This window comes from Phocoena sinus, chromosome 18, assembly GCF_008692025.1.
Source record: "Phocoena sinus isolate mPhoSin1 chromosome 18, mPhoSin1.pri, whole genome shotgun sequence".
NCBI classification, from domain to species: Eukaryota; Metazoa; Chordata; class Mammalia; order Artiodactyla; family Phocoenidae; genus Phocoena; species Phocoena sinus.
The window spans coordinates 2717814-2740276 of NC_045780.1; the positions used below are offsets into that span (position 1 = coordinate 2717814).

At 44.1% G+C, this 22463-nt stretch overlaps 1 protein-coding gene across 1 annotated transcript in view; it reads left to right on the forward strand.

Annotated features, from left to right (window-relative positions):
• The window catches only part of TNFRSF19 (TNF receptor superfamily member 19), an 88237-nt gene that overhangs the window by 53955 nt on the left and 11819 nt on the right, over positions 1 to 22463 (forward strand). Inside the window, exons 6-7 of the mRNA XM_032611748.1 lie at positions 21145 to 21309; positions 21789 to 21914. Coding sequence (XP_032467639.1) covers positions 21145 to 21309; positions 21789 to 21914 — 291 coding nt within the window. The remainder of the gene's footprint in view (positions 1 to 21144; positions 21310 to 21788; positions 21915 to 22463) is intronic.

A 22463-nucleotide genomic window follows, 5' to 3' on the forward strand; every position in this document is an offset into this window, starting at 1 on the left:
CACATGAAACTGGGCAGAGACATACACGTTTTTTTTTTTTCTTAGTTGGAAGTTAATGGGTGGAAATAATTTGAGTTTCATCATTTTAGAATAACTTCACAGAAGATTACTTCTTTCAGGGACTTCCCTGGTGGCGCAGTGGTTGAGAATCCACCTGCCAATGCAGGGGACACGGGTTCGAGCCCTGGTCCGGGAAGATCCCACATGCCACGGAGCAACTAAGCCTGTGCGCCACAACTACTGAGCCCGCGAGCCATAACTACTGAGCCTGTGTGCCACAACTACTGAAGCCCGCGCACCTAGAGCCCGTGCTCCGCAACAAGAGAAGCCACCGCAATGAGAAGCCCGCGCACCGTAAGGCAGAGCAGCCTCCGTTCGCCGCAACTAGAGAAACCCCGCATGCAGCAACGAAGACCCAATGCAGCCAAAAACAAAAAATTACTTTTCAATACTGCAGTGAGGTAAATAAGAATTATCCACTTTACTAATAACAGGGAAGCTGAGCCGTTCAGGAGGAGAGCCCTTAGGTGGAAGCGTGCTAAGCTGGACACTGCCTTTCCCGAGGATGAGGCCCAACGAACAAGGTCGTGCTTTCACGGGAACACGAGTCCAGGGCCCCCAGTGGAGCCTGGTGCTCAAGGGGTTAAGCACAGCCCCGCGCAGGAACTAGGAGGGCAGGGGCCCAAGTTTCGTGTCTTTGTTCCAATTCCCAGATGGCAACCCGGCCTGTTAGTCGCAGATGAAGCAAAACTATTTTTGAGCCTGTGTATCCTACAGCACAGATGGTTGAGGCCATAATAATGTGTTTCTTTTATGGTGTCTTTTCTGTTTCTTGGTGTAGAAGTTTAAAAGCTTCATTGTTTCATCAGTCAAATAAACGCAGCAAGACCTTATGGGACTGTGGGACAATAAAAGGAAGAAAAACATCCTTGAACGCAGGAAAAAATCTTTTTCTTTACTCTGTTTACAGAGGAATGCTATAGACAATCTGCGGCCATTGTGGGCTTTATAATTTTTTCAGTGTTAAATATGGTATTTATCATAATTACAGTACCAAACAGTTATAATCCACCCAGTGCCAAAGACGAGTCTAAAGTACCGAGCTCTCTCTGGGCATCACAGACTTTCTCCGAACAGCACCAGGCAGTGAAAGTCGCTGGTCGATCGCGCGGTTGAACTGCGGGCAGTGCTGGCCTGGGGTTCGCATCCCAGTCTCACCAGCCACTCTGCTGTGACAGTTGCCTTGTCTGTCCTTCCCTTCTTCTCCCCACAAAGATATGCGTGATAATATGTGGCACAGCTCTGGTGGGGGACAGGTCTCTAAGCCAAGTGATCTGGAAGCAAGATTAAGAAGAACAGAAACCAGCGGACTCCCCTGGTGGTCCAGTGGTTAAGAATCCGCCTGCCAGTGCAGGGGACGCGGGTTCCATACCTGGTCTGGGAAGATCCCACATGCCGCGGAGCAACTAAGCCCGGGAGCCACAACTAGAGAGAAGCCCACGAACCACAACGAAGAGCCCTCATGCTGCAACTAAGACCTAACGCAGCCATAAATAAATAAATAGATGGATAGATAGATAGATAGATAGATAGATGGATAGATAGATACATACGCTGCTTGTTTCGGCTTCAAAAAAAAAAAAAAGAGCAGAAACCAAGTTCAGTTAAATAATTGGCCAAGTCTCAGCTACTGGGACCTTCAGCCTCGTGGCAACAGGTCCCTAGCCAGGATTTTCCCCCTCCCGGGGATGCTTCTGCCTGTTGGGTTGGACTTCAGCATCCCCTCCGACCGCCAGCCTTTCAGGTCACTCCTCACACCCCCAGGCCTCTGGGGTTGTCTTTCTACCTTTTGGGAGCCTGAACCCCTCATCCTAACCCCACCCCAGCACCTCTCTTAACACCCTCCTGACCCCTTTGCCTGTCCGACCTCTTATCACACTTGTTCCAGGCCTATCACTGGGCTGCTGAGTGCCCTCGAATCCTGTTTTCCTTTGGTTTTTCCGTTGCATTTCTGACGGCACTTCCAAGGACACACACATTTTGAGGAGTAGAAAACTGTTTATCTTGTCCATCTATAATGGCCTTTTGTCTTGCTGAGAATACAGCTGTTCACTTCAATGCCTTATTTTTTTTAATTTTTAAAAAAATTTGTTTTATTTATTTATTTTTGGCTGCATTGGATCTTCATTGCCGTGCGCGGGCTTCTCATGTTGCAGAGCACAGGCTGTAGGCCCGCGGGCTTCAGTAGTTGTGGCTCGCAGGCTCTAGAGCGCAGGCTCAGTAGTTGTGGCGCATGGGCTTAGTTGCCCCGCGGCATGTGGGATCTTCCTGGACCAGGGCTCAAACCCATGTCCCCTGCATCGGCAGGCAGATTCTCAACCACTGTGCCACCAGGGAAGTCCTCAATGCCTTATAAATGTAGTTAATTTTCATTTTCTGGATAGAAACATTGACCTTTGGTACTAATAAATAAGATCCAAAGCCAAACTTAAAGAAACGAGAAAAGGAAAACCTTTACCACTCCCTGTTGGTAACAGTCGATCAGCAGTGACCGGTCAGCTTCAGTGACCAGAGCCCTTGGGGAACAACAGGCCTGGTGAGGACGAGGCTCGCTTCCCAGCTGCTTCTCAGCCCTCCCGCCAGGACCACGCCAGGGCTCAGTGCATCCGCCCCTGGGTGGGTTGTCCTCCCCTGGCGCCTCGGGGCTCCCGGCCGGTGTTGGTGAAAGCTGGTGGCTCAGAGTCCAGAGCAGCCACTGCTGGCAGATTCGGGCAGCAGGGCAGGGTCTGCAGGGCGCAGAGGAGATGGTGGGTGAGAACCAAGTGGAGGCTGGTGGGAGGGAGAAGACGACAGAGATCCAGGTATTTGGAAGGACAGTTTTCAAAGCAGTACATACCCTGCTGGATGAGAAAGGACATCCTTAAACCATTATTCTTCTGGCCATTGAAAGACAAAGTGCTCATTTTTGTAGTCAGAGTGAGTGATGATACTGTGGCTTTTCAGCTTCGAACAAAACAGAACCCTGCTGGCAGGATATAGTGCTTTGTCCTTCGGGGCTCGAGGGCTGTCAGCTCACTCGGTGTCTCCGAGGGCATTTGCACCAGTGAACACGCGGCTGGTGATGGATGGAGCAACGGAGACGCTCTGGGTGGTGCCGTCTCTCAGGAAGAAGGTGCTGGGCTCCCAAGAGTCCGTTCAGACATGCTGTGGGAGCCCATTTACTTAGTCGGATGAGGTTCGCAGTGGAAAATATGGCCTCAGTTGGACAGGGAACCAAGCCCATCTCTACACACACCAAGCGGAGACTTGGTGACTTCCGCCGACTTTTAAAAATCGTGTTTTCTAACCACGCAGGTTAGTAACTGAAGTCAGAAGATGTAGTTGGGTAGCTGTGTTGGTGAGAATCTGAACCCGCCACATTCCTCCTTGAGTTCACACCATCAGCTTATTGCAAATACATGCATCACCGACTTCCTGACCCTAAGGTGTCCCCAGGTGGGAGCAAGGGTGACTCTCAGCTAAAAGGTCACGGGTAAAGTCGAGGAGAGACAAGAGGGTGAAGCCTCGCCGACGTTGGGTAGAATTTCCCGTCGGTCAGCATGTCTTTTTGGTCGTGGACGCTGTGCCGGCCAGGTGGTGGTCCAGCCTGCTTCCTCTTCACTGTCTCCCCTTTACCCCTCTTCCTCTCAAATAAGAGGGTCTCTCTTCCCACGTTGGCTATCCACCAGGTTGCAGAGGCTCACCGAGCGTGACCATCCACCCTCAGGAAAGAATAAGTTAAATTCGTTTGTCCACAAAGACAGTTGTCACACGTCCATGGAACTGGCCTTTTTTTTCTGCTGTAATTTCACAGTGAGGCCAGACCATCTAAATATTGGCAATAGAACCAGGCAGATACATACATGACAAAATAGAGATTTCAAACAGTCATTTGTATTAATCCCTCTTCCTGCAATGCCCCTTTTTTATGCATTGAATTTAAATATGTATCATTGTTTATGCTTAAAGTCTGTTTCTGTTTCTCTGTCTGTATGTCGGTAATAAGTCCAAACTGTGGTCTTAGTGCTCAAGGAGCTGGAATAGAAAGAAGCATATTGTTTCAGTTTATTCTCTCCAAATCCTGTACCACCAGTGCTTAATACAAGGCTTTGAGAGAGGCTTGGCGGTCTTGGACAAACATTATACTCAGTTGAGACTCTCACCTTGTGTCTCACCCACACAGAATGCTCCGCCAGTGTATTTAAGAAGCAGTGAGGGCAGGTCCTATAGCTTCTGTGCCACATGCCACTAGAGAGGGACCAGAGGTTTGCTTCAGAGTCTTGGCAGGTGTACCCCTGCTCTGTATTCTCTGAACTATCTCTGTACCTGACCATTAATATTTTTCTGATTTGCCTAAAGTTCTTTTTCCCAAAGGCTTTTCTTAGTAGTAGCTTTACCATTTCATTCACAGTATTCCATGAGGTTGAGTTACTTTGCTCGTGGCCGCTTATTTTTATATAACACTGCTTCTGTTACCATTGGGAGATCATATGGTGGGACGCTTGGAGGTACTTAGATAGAAGTAGTGATAGCTGTTTCTTTTGTAAGAAACGCGTCTAAACTTCTGGGGAGAGTCATGTTGGTTTGTCTTCATTGTGAATTTTCCTTCTGAATTTTCCTGCCCTCTAGGGCCATGTAACAAGGACCCAGGCTGTCCCATCAGTGTATTCAGCGGCCTGCCTACTATGTAGGTGGTTCAGTTGGTTTAAAAGACACTCCAGATTCTGACATATTAACAGTTAGAATATAATGTCTGGTTCCAAGTAATAACAGGAGGAAGCATGGCTAACATAGAAGGTTCTCTGTGGGAGGCACCATGCTAACCCTCCATGTGCATCACATCGCTCAGGTCTCACAAAAATCCTACGAGGTAGTTACTGTTATTTCCTGATTTTACCAATAAGGAAACTGGGGTTGTCATTTGCTCATGGTAACACAGCTAGTAAATGGCAGAGCCAGCTCTTAACCAAGAGTATGTGCAGCCATATATACAATGGAATATTTCTCAGCCATAAAAAGAAACCAAATTGAGTTATTTGCAGTGAGGTGGATGGACCTAGAGACTGTCGTACGGAGTGAAGTAAGCCAGAGAGAGAAAAACAAACACCGTATGCTAACACATATATGTGGAATCTAAAAAAAAAAAAAAAAGGTTCTGAAGAACCTAGGGGCAGGAAAGGAATAAAGACACAGACGTAGAGAATGGACTTGAGGACACGGGGAGGGGGAAGGGTAAGCTGGGACGAAGTAAGAGAGTGGCATGGACATACATACACTACCAAATGTAAAACTGATAGCTAGTGGGAAGCAGCCGCATAGCACGGGGAGATCAGCTCGGTGTTTTGTATCCACCTAGAGAGGTGGGATAGGGAGGGTGGGAGGGAGACGCAAGAGGGAGGAGATATGGGGATATATGTATGTGTATAGCTGATTCACTTTGTTATACAGCAGCAACTAACACACCATTGTAAAGCAATTATACTCCAACAAAGATGTTAAAAAGAAAAAAATAAAAGAGTATGTACAGCATTTTACAGTAAATGTTAAAGCCAGGAAAAGAGAGGAGGAAAAAAGGATAAAGGCCCGCAGATGCCCATGTACCACACTTGGACCAGTGGAGGGAGGCTTCTGTCCAATCCTTTTTAAAAGTTGAGCTCTGGACCTTCAGCAGCAAAGCGAATTCATCAACCAGCAGTGCTTCTAGTTCCAGCAGCATCCACCTACACGGCAGCTCTGGGAGAAAGAGCTGTGTGTTTGCTATTTTAATCCTCACTCAGTAGAATCAGGTTCATGTGAGCACAACTTGCATGAGCTCCACTTATATGAGCTGATGTCCACTAGAACCTGCTAGTTGTCTGTTGTTATGTGTATTAACTTATCTGCATGGTCACTGCTACTATTTTCTGCTTCTACATCAGTAGGCCTAATTACATGCAGTTGCTCTACGTAATCAAAATCCTGATACTGCGTTCTTCTCATCTGTAACCCTTTGATTAGTAATAGTGTTCTGTCAGTTCCAAACTATTAACAATCAGTTACCTCATTTCTCCACTGACTTTAGTTAAGATTTTCTACGAGGGATGACTGTATAGCACAGGGAACTTACCCAATATTCTGTGCTAACCTATATGAGAAAAGAATCTAAAAAAGAATGAATATATGCATATGTATAACTGAATCACTTTGCTGTGTACCTGAAACTAACACAACATTGTAAATCAACAGTGCTCCGTTAAAATTTAAATATTTTAAAAAGTAAGAACAACAAAAAAAAAGGATTTTCTAAGAGCAGAGATATAGTTGCAGATAAGAACTGAGAGGCATGTTATTTAAAGAAGTTTCTTTAAATAACACACCTCTTCTTTTAATCACACACCTCTTCTAGGGTGAGAAATTCAGAAAAATGTTTTGATGAAAGCTTTCCAGAATACAAAACGGAGCTTTGATTCATATCACTAGTGTTTTCATTGCAAGATTCGGACTTTTCTTCTTCAATTCAAAAGAAAATAATGGAATAATTGGAACCATTTTGGAATATTGACTATAATCATATCTTTTTAAATGTCTTGTAATAGAGAGTAATGTTTATTAATAATCTAAAGGAAAGACTCTGTATATAAAGATTATGAGAATAGACATAAATGTGAAGGACACTTCTAAATGCTTTAAATTCAAGAATGCATAGAATTATATCCACCACCCTCCCGCTCCCTCCAGCTTCCAGCAGGACACTTCACATTTTCTTTATAGTTTCCTCCCAACAAACATGGTAACAAGCTGAGAATAGCAATAAGGCAGCGATGGGCAGGCAGCCCAGAGGGAAACAGAAATTGATCAAGGCAGAATGGCAGATGGAGAGAGGGCTCAGAGGTCCTCCACGGGGGTCTCAGGGTCTCCTGCTCTCAGGAACCTGAGGAGCCGCCATCCCATAATCCCACAACCAGGGCGCCCAACCGTGCCATCACAGGGTACCCTGGGTTTCTTTGGTTCTGTAGCCTTTCAGCTTTTACATGTCACTTTATTTATCCTCAGTGGTTAGCCCAACTTGGCCAAGTGGGAAATAAAGATACAAGAGTTTACTTCCCAGAGGTGGGTTCTGCTTATGATAATACCATATTTGTGACTCATCTGTATTAGTGTTAGAAGAAAGCAAGCTTGAGGCCACCTTGGGGTTCTGCCTTGATTCACTTGCATTTGAGTCATGAAAGGACTCGTAATTAGGGCAGTGCCCGCAAGGGAACTTAAGAGAAGGAAACGAGCTCAGAAGTTCTGTATTTATAAACAAATGTTAAAACATTGCTCAACAAAGGAAAAATGCTTGCCTAGCTGCACTGTTTTTGATGTGCTCTCAGTTCAAAAAGGAAAATCAATAAAAACAGTTTAGGGCACTAACTTGGGAACTCAGCACTCAGGGCATGTTTGAAAACTGGTGTGACACGATGAACTTTTGGTTTCACTTGCACACAACTGACTGCCCCAAATACAGATGTTAGAAGATGGTCTAGCCAATGTTTACTAGGCTCAGATTCTGGTAGACAGAAACGTCAAGTTGAATGATTTGGGTGGAGCTTCAAAAGTAAGGTCAGAATGCTTCCTTTTAAAAAAAAGATGCAAATCCTAGTATAATCCTTCTATCATTCCTTTGAAAAATGATACTTTCTTAATGTAAATAATCTGCTTAATAAGTAATGAAATCTTGCTTGAGTTGTGATTACTATTTGTTACAAACTCCCACTGAGCTTTGCTCCTCTTCTTTTACTTGGGGATATCATATTTTGAAACCACATTTTAGTTTCATTTTAATTCAGAGATTCATTCAACAATAAATTTGTAGGCAGCTGCAATGGGCAAGGTCAGTAATTTTTTAAAAATATGGTGGTTCTATTTGTAATTTTTTAGGAACCTCCATTTTATTGTTTTCCATAGTGGCTGCACCAATTTACATTCCCACAAACAGTGCAGGAGGGTCCCCTTTTCTCCACATTCTCACCAACACTTGTTATTTCTTGTCTTTTTGATGATAGCCGTTCTGACAGGTGGGAAGTGATATCTCACTGTGGTTTTGGTTTGCATTTCCCTGATGGTTAGTGATGTTGAGCATTTCATGTGTCTGTTGGCCATCTGTTGTCTTCTTTGGAAAAATGCCTGTTCAGGTCCTCTGCCCATTTTTTAATCAGGTTGTTTGGGTTTTTTTGATGTTCAGTTGTATGAGTCCTTTATATATGTTGGATATTAACCCCTTATCAGTCATATCATTTGCAAATATCTTCTCCCATTCAGTAGGTTTTTTGTTTGTTTGTTTCGTTGATGGTTTCCTTTGATGTGCAAAAGCTTTTTAGTTTGATTAGGTTCCAATTGTTTCATTTTGCTTTTGTTTCCCTTGTCAGAGGAGACAGATCTCAAAAACTATTGCTAATGCCAGTGTCAAAGAGAGTACTGCTTGTATTTTCTTCCAGGAGTTTTATGGTCTTTTCATTTAGGTCTTTAATCCATTTTGAGTTTATTTTTGTATACAGTGTGAGAAAATGTTCTAATTTCGTTCTTTTGCATGTGGTTTTCCAAGCACCACTTATTGGAGAGACTGTCTTTCTCCACTGTATATTCTTGCCTCCTTTGTTGTAGATTAACTGACCATGGGTGCATGGGGTTATTTCTGGGCCGTGCTGTTCCATTGATCCATGTACCTGTTTTTGTGCCAATACCATACTGTTTTGATGACTGTAGCTTTTGTAGTATAGTCTGGAGTCAGAGGGCAAAAAATCACAGATCTGTTTTAACTTTCCTCTGGAATTGTTGAAATTTGCTTTCTGTAACCAATCCCCCAAATAAATCCTGATGTTGCTTAGTTATTTGAGAATTGGAAGAATTCATCCCATTAACCTTTGTTTACCACTTCTTTCTTGAAATGAATTCTTTTTCAGGCTTCTCTTCTTCTTATCTCAGAGGCTAGCTCCTCCTCTTCTATCAGATTTCCTAATTTCACAGTGTACCTGAGTTCTGTCCTAGGTTCTCTTCTTTATCTACACTACGCATGTAGGTGATTTTACAGTCCTCTGGCTTTTGACATTATCTATACACAGAGTTTCAAATCTGTGTCTCCAATTACAATCTCTTTTATGCTTTGTTGGGATATCCAGCTGCCAGCTCAGCAGCTCCGGGTAGACAGGTAACAGGTATCTGAAACTTCACATTTCCAAAACAGAATTCCCTTCCTTCCCGACCCCCACCAAATGCAGTGTCCTTCAAGCTTCTGCCATCCTGATTAGTAAATGGCACCATAGTTTTTCTGGGTTCACTCCAAAACCTCATATCATTGTTGGTTCCATCTTTCCTTGCACATGACTCACAGCTAGTACATCCAGTTGCTCTTACAACAAATATTTCTCAAACGTAACCATTTGGCAACATCTCCGTGGTTACAGTCTTAACCCAAGCCATCATCATCATCATCTAGACCACTGCACACCCCCTCACCTGTTGTCCTTCTCTCTTCACCTCAGCATCCAGCAGGTGGTTATCTTTCTAAAGTGTGAGAGCATGTCACCCTCCACGTTTAAAACTCTCCAATCCCTTCCCATTATTATTATTTTTTTATTATGCTATGCTTTGGTATTTAAGGAACCAAATACCAAATCCAAGGTCATGAAGATTTTACCCTATGTTTTATTCTAAGAATTTTATAGCTTTAGTTCTTAAACTTAGATCTTTGATCCATTTTTTGAGTTAATTTTTTTAATGTGGTATGAGATAGTATCCAACTTCATCCTTTTGCACGTGGATATCCAGTTTTCCCAGCACCATTTATTAAAGAGCATGGTCTTGGCACCCTTGTTAAAAATCAGTTGACCATACACGTGTGAGTTAGAGTTAGGGTTAGGTCAGTGCAACCTCTTTGGAATCAGTTTACTCAAATGAATCTAGTGCTCTTGTGGACCAGGAATAGGTGAGAAGTATATGAGCAAAATTTACTCATTATGCTTGTATTTGGGGTAGATTCCAAGCCATCATTGCCCTGGCACATAAATCATCAAATGCAATGTCAAATCCAAAGCCTCAAAGGAAAGAGCTCAGTCCCCAAGAGAGCAGTGAGAGCTTAACAGTGTAAAACTTTGTCCAGAGTGTATCAGCATTAAATTAGCACCTTGAAGATTTGCAGTAATACCTGGAAGTTCCTTCCAATGTGCATATAAGTAGAATCCTGGAAGCTTTTTATATTACTTGTCTTATGGCCTTACAGATTTAATGAACCAAATGAAAACTGAATCTCTGTTCCACATCCCATCCTTTATCTCTAGGTAAGACAGAATCTATTCTTATTTCAAGGTAGAGTTTTAAGTGTCCATATTTCTTAGGCCACATTTAAAGGAATCATATCTTAAGTAATTTTAAATGTTGTCTGTCTTCATCTTGTACATAAAACTCCAGCAAATTTAATATTGGCATTCATCGTGCTCTTCAAAGCAATCAACTTTGGGATCCTCGACATTTCCGTGTCAATAAAATAAGGTGTGGAACTAGCAGATTCGATGAAGACCTGCTTCATCCTTGCCATACTGGATGTCTGGATGCCATTTGGCTTGGGTTTAGAAGATGGGGGAGTGGAGATGTTTCCAGGCCTGAGTCTCTTAACAGCAGAGATATGGAAGGGAGGAGGAGATCCCCAGGAGACCGGCTGTGGACTGCAGAGCACTGCCACTTGCCTCGTGGTGGCACTCGCTGGATTTGGGGCAGCTGCGGTGTTCTGAGAGGAGGACCTGAAAGTATTACAAGAGTTGTTGGATTTGAACAAATCTGCTTGGATCGGAGCAGCCCAGTCTGAGCCTGGCCACCACCGCTTTGCCCACATCTGTTCTGTGGGCACAGGGCATGTCTCTCTGGGTGCTGGGTGCTGGGTGTACGGAGAACCGCCGGCTCGGGGCAGACGCAGGCATGGACTCTTGCTGATATATTGAGTGTTTTTATCGTGAAAGGGTTAGGGTTTTGTCAAGTACTTTTTTAGCATAAATGAGATGATCATGTGGTTTTTTTCCTTTCATTTTTTTATTGTGTATTACGTTGACTGATTTTTTTTTATGATTAATCATCATTGCCTTCATGGGATAGATCCCACTTGGTCATGGTGTATAATCTTTTAATATGCACTGACTTTGAGTTGCTACTATTTTTGCTGAGGGTTTTTCATCTATATCTGTAAGGGATCTTGATCTGTAGTTCTCTTTCCTTATAGTGCCTTTATCTGGCTTTGGTATCAGGGTAGTGTTGGCCTCACAGAATGAGTTAGGAACTCTTCTTTCCTCTTCATTTTTTGGAAGAGTTTGAGAAGGAACGGTGTTGATTTTTCTTTAAATATTTGGTAGAATTCACCAGTGAAGGCATCTGGTTCTGGGCTCTTCTTTGTCAGGAGGTTTTTGATTACTGATTCCATCTCTTTGTCATGAGTTGGAATATGAGATAATAGTCTCTCCATTTTGGTTTTCTATCTCTTCTGTGTCCGTTTTGTTGGCTTGTGTATTTCTAAGAATTTTCCTATTTTACCTAGTTTATCCAATTTGTTGGTGTATTGTTGTTCATAATATTCTCTTATAACCCTTTTTATTTCTGTTAAGTCCATAGCAATGTCTGCTCTTTCATTTCTGATTTTAGTTATTTGAGTCTTCTCGCGTTTTTTCCTGTCAATCTAAGTTTCATCAATTTTGTTGATCTTTTCAAAGAACCAACTTTTGGTTTTATCGCTTCTGTTGTTTTTCTCTGTTTATTTGTCTCTGCTCTGACCTTTATTATTTCATTCCATCTGCTAGCTTTTGGTTTAGTTTGGTCTTATTTTTCTAATGTCACAAAGTTAAACATTAGGTTATTGATTTTAGATCTTTTTAAATGTAGACGTTTGCTGCTATAAATGTTCTGCGATTGTTGAGTACTTCCTATTACTCTTAGAATAGAATTCAAACTCCTCACTATGTTTACAGATCCCTACATGCACTGATCCTGACCAGTTCTCTGACGCTGTCTCCTTCCACTCTTCTCTTGGCTTGCCCAGGAATTGTGTTTATTTCCTGACTTACTAATTAACTTAGTGCTTTAGTGTAGTAACATTAAATAGGTGAGTGACTGATTAACTTAATTCCTTAGTGAAATGACAGTAACGTACCTTTTGATAGCGTGTGGAACCATTGCTGTGTATCTTCGTGAAAAGGTTAAACATACATGGGAAAAGATTGAACGTAAATGTTCACAGCAACATTATTCGTAGTAGCCAAAGGGTGGAGACAACTCAGATATCCACCATCTGGTGAGTGAGTAAACGAGATGTGGTCCATCCACACAGTGGCATGTTATTCAGTCATAAAAAGGGATGAAGTTCTGATGCATGCTGTAACGTAGGTGAAACTCGAAGACCTTCCACGAAGTGAAAGAAGCCAGACTCAGAAGGTCACGTGATACTTTATGATTCCATTTATATGAAATATCCAGAGTAGGCAAGTTCGTAGAGACAGAAAGCAGGTTGGTGTTTACCAGGACACGGGCGAAAAGCGGGAGGACAACCATCACTTTAGTGGTGATGGGTCACAATGTTGTGAATGTACTCAGTGTCACTAAATGTAAATTTTATGTTACGTATATTTCACCACAATAAAAAAAATCAATTCAGTTTAAAAAATATATTTTTTTCTGTGCAAACAGAAAAGAATCTCATTTTCAAATAATGTTTTTTTATCAGTTATTGAAAAACAAACCACAGAGTTCAAAGGCCAAAGTTTAAAATGAAAGATAAGTAAAATGATGAAGACTCACTCTTTTACGTTACGTTGTATCCAGTGTCAGAGTGTTGATATAAAATGGATTTTAAGAATCTGACTGTTTTATTTATTGTTTATTTCAGAGGCATATGCTGGTGGCTTGAACTCCAAAGGGTTTATCTCAACAGATAAATGAAATCTGGTGGTAGGCAGTGCAGAGGATGTAGAGCAGGGATCAGTAAACTACTGCCCTTTCTATGGGAATACAGTCCTAGCCATTCACGTACATATTGTCTGTGGCTCCTTTTCCCTGCAATAGCAGAGTTGAGTGGTTGCAAACCTTCCCAGGAAAGGTTTGCCCACCCTCAGTTTAGATACTCCATTTCGTATTTGACATCACTGAGGATTCAAGCCTCCTCTACAGTGTACTCCAGCGTCCTCAGTAACAGACTTTTATCTCCATGGCTGGCCAAAAAAAAACAACCCGGGCACATTTAGGTAAGGATATCTCCGTGAATAAGAATTACACAGTTTGTTCCTCCCAGCTGGATTATAACTTGCCTGAGGCTAAGAACCATACTTTATATTTACTTATATTCTTTATACTTTGCATTTAGAAAAGTAAGAAATAGTTTTATTAGGTCTATAAAAAAATTAGAAGAAAATACTCAGGGACACTTTTGATACTCTCTGTCTTCATTTCTCAGAAATAAATTACTGGTATTATTTCTTTACATGTTCCTTTGTTATCCATAATCAACAAATTCCACTTGGAAAGAAAAAGGAACAGTGCTATTCTAGCATGTCAAATAAAATGTAATCACGTCTTCTTGCCCCTCCTTCATCGTCATTATCATCATCATCATTATTTTAAATAAAACCAAGGATACTTCAAATGCCAAAAAAAAAAAAAGAATAGAAGCTTTCTTTTAATGTGTGTGTCCCTTGTAACTAGGGGCAGGCAGGGCAAGAGAAAGGGGAGGAGGTGAAAAAACAAATGTAATTCATAATTGCATATCAATACCCTCATCTAAATTAGAAGAGGATCTATGTATAAAATAAATAAGACACATGGATATAATGTGCCACACGGGGAAATAGCCTATATTTTATTATAACTATAAATGGGATACGGCCTTAAAAAATTGTGAATCACTACATCGTTACACCTGAAATTTATATAATTCTGTACATCAACTATACCTCAATAAACAAATAAATTAGAAGAGGGGAAAAAAATCCAACTATTTTGTTTATTGGCAGACTTCTTTAGTACATCTGGAATTCATACACTGAGTGTTACCATAGATATTTTTGTTTAACCAGTTTAGATTAACAAGATAAACCTTACACTCCGGGACTATATCCTTGCCTCAGTTAAGATTGCAAAATGCTGTTTATTAATGTATTTTTTTAATGAAAGAACATAGCTAGAAATAGATTCATCAGGTTTTCAATTTGCTAAACAGTTACTCAACATGGGGTTTTTCGATTGGTAGTGGTTGTGGTGATGAAAGAGCACGGAAAGCGATGGATTGATTTGTACTTTACTTGAAAGAGATATAAAAGTCAAGGATGAAATGTATTACTGAAAATTATTAGCAATCGCCTAAACTGTAAGTTTATCTTCCTGAACTAATTGTTAATTGAGTTGCACGTACCAAAGCATGGTCATCGACAAGTGAAAAGGCTCCCATTTCCAGTTCTGTTGGAGTTTCCAAAGTGATCTGTCACATAGTGTGACACCTGCTGTATTATTTTCTTATGTGAACCCTCTGATGAAAACACAAGGCATTAGTGAGATCTTAAACATGGAAGCCCAGACAGAAAGCGTAATTAGTTCATTTACAACTGGTTCTTCCCTACTCTACTTATCTGACACTCATCTAGTTCTACCATATAGACCTTACAAAGAACATTTAAAAAATAAATTTAAAGAGCCATATGTTCTTTTTCACTGCAATAACATGCAAGAGCCTGTTTAATCTCGGGGCAAGAGAGGTTGAATCTGTGAAGCTCTGTTTGTGTTTTAAGTTAGGTCAAGTTATACTGTATATGTTAGCTAATTAAGTAGAATTTACTGGTCTGTCCAAAATTTGAACTAGCAGTCCTTCACACCATAGTATATTTTTTGCTCTAAGCAATATTGTTGGAATATTGGAAGGAGCATAGCTTAATTTTTTTAAAAGAGCAGACGGACAAATCGGGCCTAAATCTAGATTCAAGCACCCGATGGTTGTTTAAATGAAAAACTGTTTATAGATTTGTACAGATGTCTTCATTTTTAAAAAATAATTTATCTTGTATTCAAGTTGTTGAATACTTTATATTACAGTAAATTTGGTTGAAAAAAATGAGGAAAGAAATCAATTTTTAAAAATATACTCATGTTGAAATCAAACAAGCCAGCCAAACGCGGTACGAACCAAGGAACCCTGTAGTTTGGTTCGCTTTCCAGAATATGAATACCCAATGGTGGTTTAAATGAAAAACTGTTTATAAATTTGAACAGACGTCTTCATCTGTAAAACCCGTGCTGTGAAGGATTATTATGACATTCCAAAAGTGGGTAGTAAGAGGCCGGCCCTCTGTAGGTGTTGGTGTGGGGTGTCTGTGATAATGTTGATAATTTGAATGACTTTCTACAAAAAAAATTCATGGGCTTCTGTTGTCAGCAGATCTCTAAATGTTCATGGAATTTTCTCCATCCCTCTGAGTGGTTTTAGGGGGAAGGTGTGGGTAAAAATGTAAGATAAAGATGCCTAATTTGGTAAAATGATAGGAATGCGATTTAATCGTTCCCTGGATCCAATTTGCCTAACAGTCAGTTTCTGAAATTGACACCAAAGCAGCTTTTGTTGGAAGATGTGATTGACGCCCTGAAGGTCCTCTTCTTTTCTGGCTTCTTTGGTAATTCACTATAAATCAGTTGTTGCTACGTGTGGATTTTTAACTGAGATTACACTTGGCGGATAATAACTTAAGTAAGATCCCTTTTTGACGAGCCCATGGGCTGCTGATTCAGATTGAATAGAGAGGGCTAAATTTTTGTTTCATTCTCATTCTGAGGTTATATAGCCAATGACCTTCAAGGCTTGTATTGATAAATCTGAGCAGCCCTTGCTTTTTCTCCCAGAGTCAAATTAACATAATGTAAAGTAAGTGCCTGCTGACAAAACGGTTATTTTCCCCCAGCCGTTTGCACCTGTACTGTCACCAGCCAGAGATGGAGGGATAAAGGACAAACGCATTGTGGGTATAATCTCATCTCAGTGACTGGACAGTTTGCCACTTAACAAACTTTGGGGAATGCTTAGGGTTTTCCAGTTTCTTTCACAGACATGCATTCGTTTCATCGTTTATATTTATTGGGCACCAGCTGTGTGCCCAGAACTCTTGTAAGTATCATCAGTACAGTGGTGAACAAAACCTGTGACATCTCTGCCCTTGTGGAGCCTGTATCTCAGGGAGGGATCTAATTGGTTGTGCTCAAGGCTAAGCAGTCGCAACAAGGAAGCCCCCCAGTAGCGCAGCCTCTGTAAGACAGCAGGTCCTCTCTGTTCTGTAACCGTGCACGTGGTGCAGCTGGTGGAGCAGCTGTGCTGCAGGTGTCCTTCAGAGGCCCAGCGCCTGGCCCCTGCTGCTTTGCCAGCCTTTGGGTAGCTTCCTCATCTGTCCTCCTCACCCATAGGATCCAGACTGGGCTGCTGCTACATGCAGCTCCAGCCCCAGTGAAGGGGCCTCTGGAGTAATTTGTCCCTAAAGTGGAGGTGACACAGATGCCACCCCATCCCTTCCGCTCATCCTCCCGGGCCCCCTCGACTCTGATTTGGACGTATCGCACTTGGCTACAAAGGAGGCTGGGAAATGTAGCCTCTTGCTGGACCAGCTTCAACACAAGGCAGGGGGGTGGGTTTGGGGAAGCAGAGTGGGCTGTACTGCTCCCACCACAGGGGAGAATGACAAGGAAGCACCCAAGTTAAATATATGAAACGTCAGATGGTGGCAAGTGCTGGGGAGGAAAGGAAAGCCGGGGGGCATTGGAGAGAGGTGACAGTTTTAAGGAGTTCGGCAGGGAAGCCTCACTGAGTAGGTGACACTTGAGGAAAGAGCTACAGCAGTGGAGGGGTGATGCTCGCGGCCCGGGGAGGGTGCTGCAGGCCGAGGCCATGGCAGGGAGGAGGGATTCATGGGGCGCAGGGCGGGTGCTGGGAAGAGGGTGGGTCGGGGTGGTGGAGAGCTCGTTTTTGGATATGCTGGGCTTAGGTGCTTCCCCATCCACATGGAGACGTCCAGCTGGCCGTTGGGTTTGTGACTCTGGAGTTGGGAAAGCAGCTTGGACTGGGAATGTAAAGTTCAGAGAAGTGACACGCAGCGTCTAACGTAATCCTGTTCTTTACTGTAAAGACCACTCTCATCTCCGTGGGGAGAAGCCGGCCAGTCCACAGGGAGGTCACGGGCTCCTGACCGCAGACCTGTCCGGGTGTGCAGGTGTGCATGGAAGCTCGTTCCGCCCTGAGAGAAGTTCTCATGGCCCCTCGCAGTGGATCTCGGTGCCACATATGAGCCCCTGTGTAATCGTCCCTGGGGAGGCTGAGGTTCAGGGAGGGGCCAGATGGTGCCAACCAGTTCCGTCCTCCCTGTTTAGCACCCTCTGTGGAGAGTGGGCTCTGGGAAGAGGGAGCTTTTGTTCAGCAGGTTTTTAAACACAGCCTACTCAGGCGTGAGGTTGAACAAGCAGGAGGCTCGAGAGGAAGCAGAGCTGCAGTTACTAGTGGAGGGCGTCTGGGCGCTGCCCCTCCTGCCATCTCGCCCTCGAATCCATTCCAGACTCAAGCCCCTCCCTAGAGTTTCCCCTCTGCCCAGCTCATCATGCAACACTGAGATCCACGCTGGGCCAGAGGCCCTCAAGTGGAACCAGCTTCCATGCACACCTGGACACGTGGACAGGTCTGTGATCAGGTGGCCCGTGGTCTCTCCGGGGCCCGGCCAGCTTCTCCCCACAGAGATGAGCCACATCCCGCTCGTCGTTACCTGACAGATGTCTTACCTGCATCCCTGGACAGGGTGGTCCACCAGAAAGGATCCGAAGGCCAGGTTCCGGTTCTCAAGCTGCCTGCGTGTTGCTGTGTGACCTTGAGCAAGTCCCTCAAAGTCTGGGTTTTCTCCTCCATAAATAGAGGGTGGTCAACGGACTTCACCCCGTCGTCAGGAGGGTGGGGTCACCGGAGGTGCATGTCAGCGTCAGGTGGAGGAAAGGTCCACTCCGGCCTGAGCTCTTCCTCGGACTTTCCCGAAAGCAGTCGGAGCCCGGCAACAAATCCCCCCAACACACACGTCTCCCCAGCCACGTTCCGAAGCTCTCTAGAGGCTGAGGTGCAAGGAGGGCGTCTCAGCTACTCGGATTCACTCACCTTGTCCCACTCCAAAGGCGGGAGCAGGCCTTATAGAAACACTTGCCAGGCCTTGCAAATGACCCCCGTGTTCTCATCTGTTCAGATCCGCACTTAGCCTTGTAGGACTGAGACGTCTTAGTCACTACAGACACTCACACATCATCGCCAGTTGAGCTGAGCCCACTGAAATGTTCAGCGTGAAACTGAACCCACGTACAGTGTGTCCTGTCATGTAAAATTTAAGCGAAGAGACAGCTCTCACTCTGAAGTAACTTGCCAAAGTGTAGTGCCGAGATCAGGGAGGAATCTGATAATTGGTGAGGGTAAGATGTGCCTTTGTGTTCCAGAAAAGTTAGAACTTCCCAGAGAACACGGGTGGTCCTATTCCTGGTTCCTTGGAAGTGCCCTCAGGATCCTAGCAAGGTGAGGGTGAGATGCCTTGTAGGCATCGAGGTGCTTGGCCAGGGAATTGAGTTAGAGCCGTGGGTGGAAAGAATCTTGAATCTGAGTATCATGGCAGCAATGACAGGTCAGAGAAGCAATCCGTTTTGGTTTGTAGTCAGTAAGTCCTTTTCTGAGCCAGAACTTAGTAGGGTAGAAGCCACTTCATACAGCTGGTGGTACTGCTCCCTCCCCTCTGTTTTTACTGCTCAAGTCGAAAGAATGATAAGAAAATAGGCTTTTATCAGGAACTGATGTGAATGAGTTTCTGAGGGTGGTTCTAAAATCTAGTGATACTCGGCCCAGTCTCTCATAGCCTCTGTAGTTATGTCTGCATTGCTGGTGTGACAAACTTGAGAATGATGAACCCATTTCCCATTAAAAAAAAAAAAAAAAAAAAGATGGTGTTTGCCGTCAGGGTTGTCATAAACTTGTCCATATAAACAAGAATAAAGAAGGTGGCTTTCGGAGCGTGCTTCCCATGGGGGCTCTCGGGAGGGGTGTTTGCATTAACAAGATGCCTTTTCGTATATAGGTGTCGAAAACTGAGAGGTGACATGTCTGTATTTTCTTGTTCGTCTTCAGATGCTCCTGCCTGGGAAATGCATAGAGAAGTAGCTTATTTGGTGTAATTATGCTGAAAATGGATGTTATTATGACAACTCAGTAGCACTGATACCACAGTATTAGTGCGCTTCCTTGGAAAGATACGTGTTACCAAGACTTTTCTGATTGGCTTGGGGAAAATAAGCCCGGAGTCACAAACCACCGAATTAAAAATATAATACCCATTTGAGGGCATTTCAGCTGATTTATGTTAGAAACAGTTCCTTTTCTGTGAAGGCAAGGAAGTTGACTAATCCATTTTAGAAAGGTTTTAAACAATAAGAACCCAGAAGACTCTAATCTTGTTCTACTTTAACCTGAATTCCTGGTTCCTCGTAGGGTTTTTCTGAATATCTAATACTCCACTGATCAATGAGTTTAACTTAATCCTTGCATCGTAGTTAGGAACTTTATCTTCCACTCAAATAATGTATTCAGTCTCATTTTGATAGCAGTCCTGCTAAAGCCTGGTATTGACTAGAGCTTGGTTATTTAGCGGAAAGTTTCAGCTAAGGGGCCTGATCTCACTCTGAACTAAGCCAGTTTCTCACAAACATAAATCAACTTCACCATTTGGTCGCAATAGGTACTACTTAATGTTTCCCAAGCGTAGCCCACGATTTTACTTGCATTCGATATAAATTCCTATTCGTGTATTTACTTACCAGTGTTTGCACAGCTGTGCTTGTGTTCATATGTCCTCTTGTGAATTTGTCCACTGACAGAGGCTGTTTCAGGTTTAGATTTCATCTCTATCAGGTCAGAGGTGTAATCTATTTAACTTGCTGTGTGATGAACATCTAACGTGTGCGATTTGATTATGACACTATGTCTACATAGCTAGAAGCGCTATTTGTTTATGAATATTAAAACATGTTTACAAACAGATATCCTTCAAAATGTATGATTGGATTAAGATTCTTATTCATCCAGGTCCAAGGTATATGGTTTATGTGCCTTTCCCAGTGGCAATAAGAAACGTGTATGAGGGTGGCCCAGAATCACTGAGTGTAGATACACCAAGATTCAACATTCCAAAACGATCGCTCCTGCGGTCGTATTTTTACGATTCAATAATATCAACCCTGAAGTTTCTCTCTGGCTCTAGCCGCAGGGGTCGTACAGTGGAAACCAGGCTTCAGGGGTTGGGATGGGGGTGGAGCCTGTGCAGTCGGGGGTGGGGCCTGTGCACTCAGGGGTGGGGAGAAAGTACCAGGTGGCCTTTTGTGCCGTGTGCAGCACAGATGCAGACACCAGCCTGTCATCTCTAGGGCTGCCAAGTCCATTACCATCACCGTGAGCCACAGGGGCAATCGGCCCTCCAGATGTGCTTCGTCCAAACTGAGAAGTGCTGTCAATCTGAGATCACAACAGTGTTCGGTTTTTTTCTCCAAAACTTAGGTGTTGTTCAGTGATTTAACAGCTAAGGCGTTAAAAAATGTTCACTGTCTCAGAAATTGGGGGCCTGCTGTGAGGTTATGAATGATCCAAGTCCTGGTTTTCCCCTAAAGTGGACCCCCAAAGCATACTTTAGTTCAGCCTGCTTAAAACTGTAGAAGGTCTAATTCCAATTAAAGGGTGCATATTGAGTGCTTGCTCTGCGGCCCACACTGCCAAGTGCTGGGGAGGAAGAACAAGATGACAGATTCCCGACTCGCGGATGGTTCTGGTCCAACGGGCCCGACAGCACACGTGTCGGGGCTGCGCGTGGTTGGTGTCAGGGGAACAGAGGAGAGTCGCAGGGAGAGGTGCGGTATTCAAGCGCTCTCCCGGGCGGAGGGAGAGTCTGAGCCCTCTAGAACACCTCCCCCTGGTCTCATTGATGTTGCATGAAGGCCACTGCTGCAGGGGACCCCGAGTTCAGTGTGAGCACCTGAGTCCCTTGGGTGGTCGAGATGTGCTGATTCCATCCCCGTGGTTTTCAGGTACCAGCAAGGTCAACCTGGTGAGGATCCCGTCCACGGCCTCCAGCCCGCGGGACACGGCCCTGGCTGCCGTGATCTGCAGCGCCCTGGCCACCGTCCTGCTGGCCCTGCTCATCCTCTGCGTCATATACTGTAAGCGGCAGTTTATGGAGAAGAAACCCAGCTGTGAGTTCTGAGCCCTTTCTGTGTCTTAGCATCCTGGTGAGGGTGTTGGTCATCACTGCCATCCAGGTGTTTGACGAGAACCTAAGAGGAGAGTCAGGTTGCAGCCAAAGGGACAGAGAGAGCACGTGGAAACAGGCGTCCCAGGGGCCTGCTCCCCAAGAGGCCTCCTGCCAAAAGGGCTGAGGGCGCGGCCACTGGGCAGCATCACTTCCCGGGGACCTGAGGAGGCAGGGGTACCCCCGCCCCTCGGCAGAAACACAGCTCGTCTGAGTTCTGGCAACACAAGTACCTTACATCTCGAGCTGTCTTGACTGATTGTTTCATATCTTTGCTTCCGTGTAAGAAGTATTTTTAGATGTGAACAACAGCTCTCCTTTCCTTTATAACTGCAAAAGCCGGGGTAGTTCTGGTTGCACTGGGATGTTTGTGCGCTCCTCCTGGGGAAGCTGTCTTGCTGACCGAGTTCTCGGCCTCCGCAGGGTCCCTGAGGGCACAGGACCTGCAGTACAACGGTTCTGAACTGTCCTGTTTCGACAGACCTCGGCTCAGCGGCCCTGCGCCCCACGCCTGTTGTCAGTGCCACCGGGACTCGGCCCAGACCTGCGGTAAGTTCAGCACTTGGGGGCCACTAGGAATGCAGGCACTGAAGCTGCAAAGAACTGCTCCCACTCAGTTTTCTAGTTAAAGCTAATCTAGTTCAGTCGTTCTCCCCCATCCCCTGATGTTTTGGGTGTTTTGTGTCTCTTAAGTATTTAACAGAAAAGAAGCATCTCATTAAAATTCTAGAATTTCTCAGTAACTTTTTAAGCAAGTTTGCCTTTATTTTGGAGTGAATTGATTTAAAATAATATGAGCCTTTTGTAGAGCAGGGGATCCATCTCCTTTCTTGTCTGGTGGATTCCACCTGAACCTGCATGTAAGTGTCTTAGTGTGTTTTGGGATATCTTAAAGAAGAGGAAGGAGGGAGACCTATTGCAGGGTTTTCCACAAACCATAATTGCCTCTGGGGTTATTGACAGAAGTGAACGTTTAGGGAAGTCCAGGCAGACCCCGGAGCTACTGTGGGTTCGGTTCCAGACCACTGCAATAAAGCAAATATTGCAATAAAGCGAGTCACGTGACATTTGGGGCTTTCCCAGTGCATATAGCGGTTA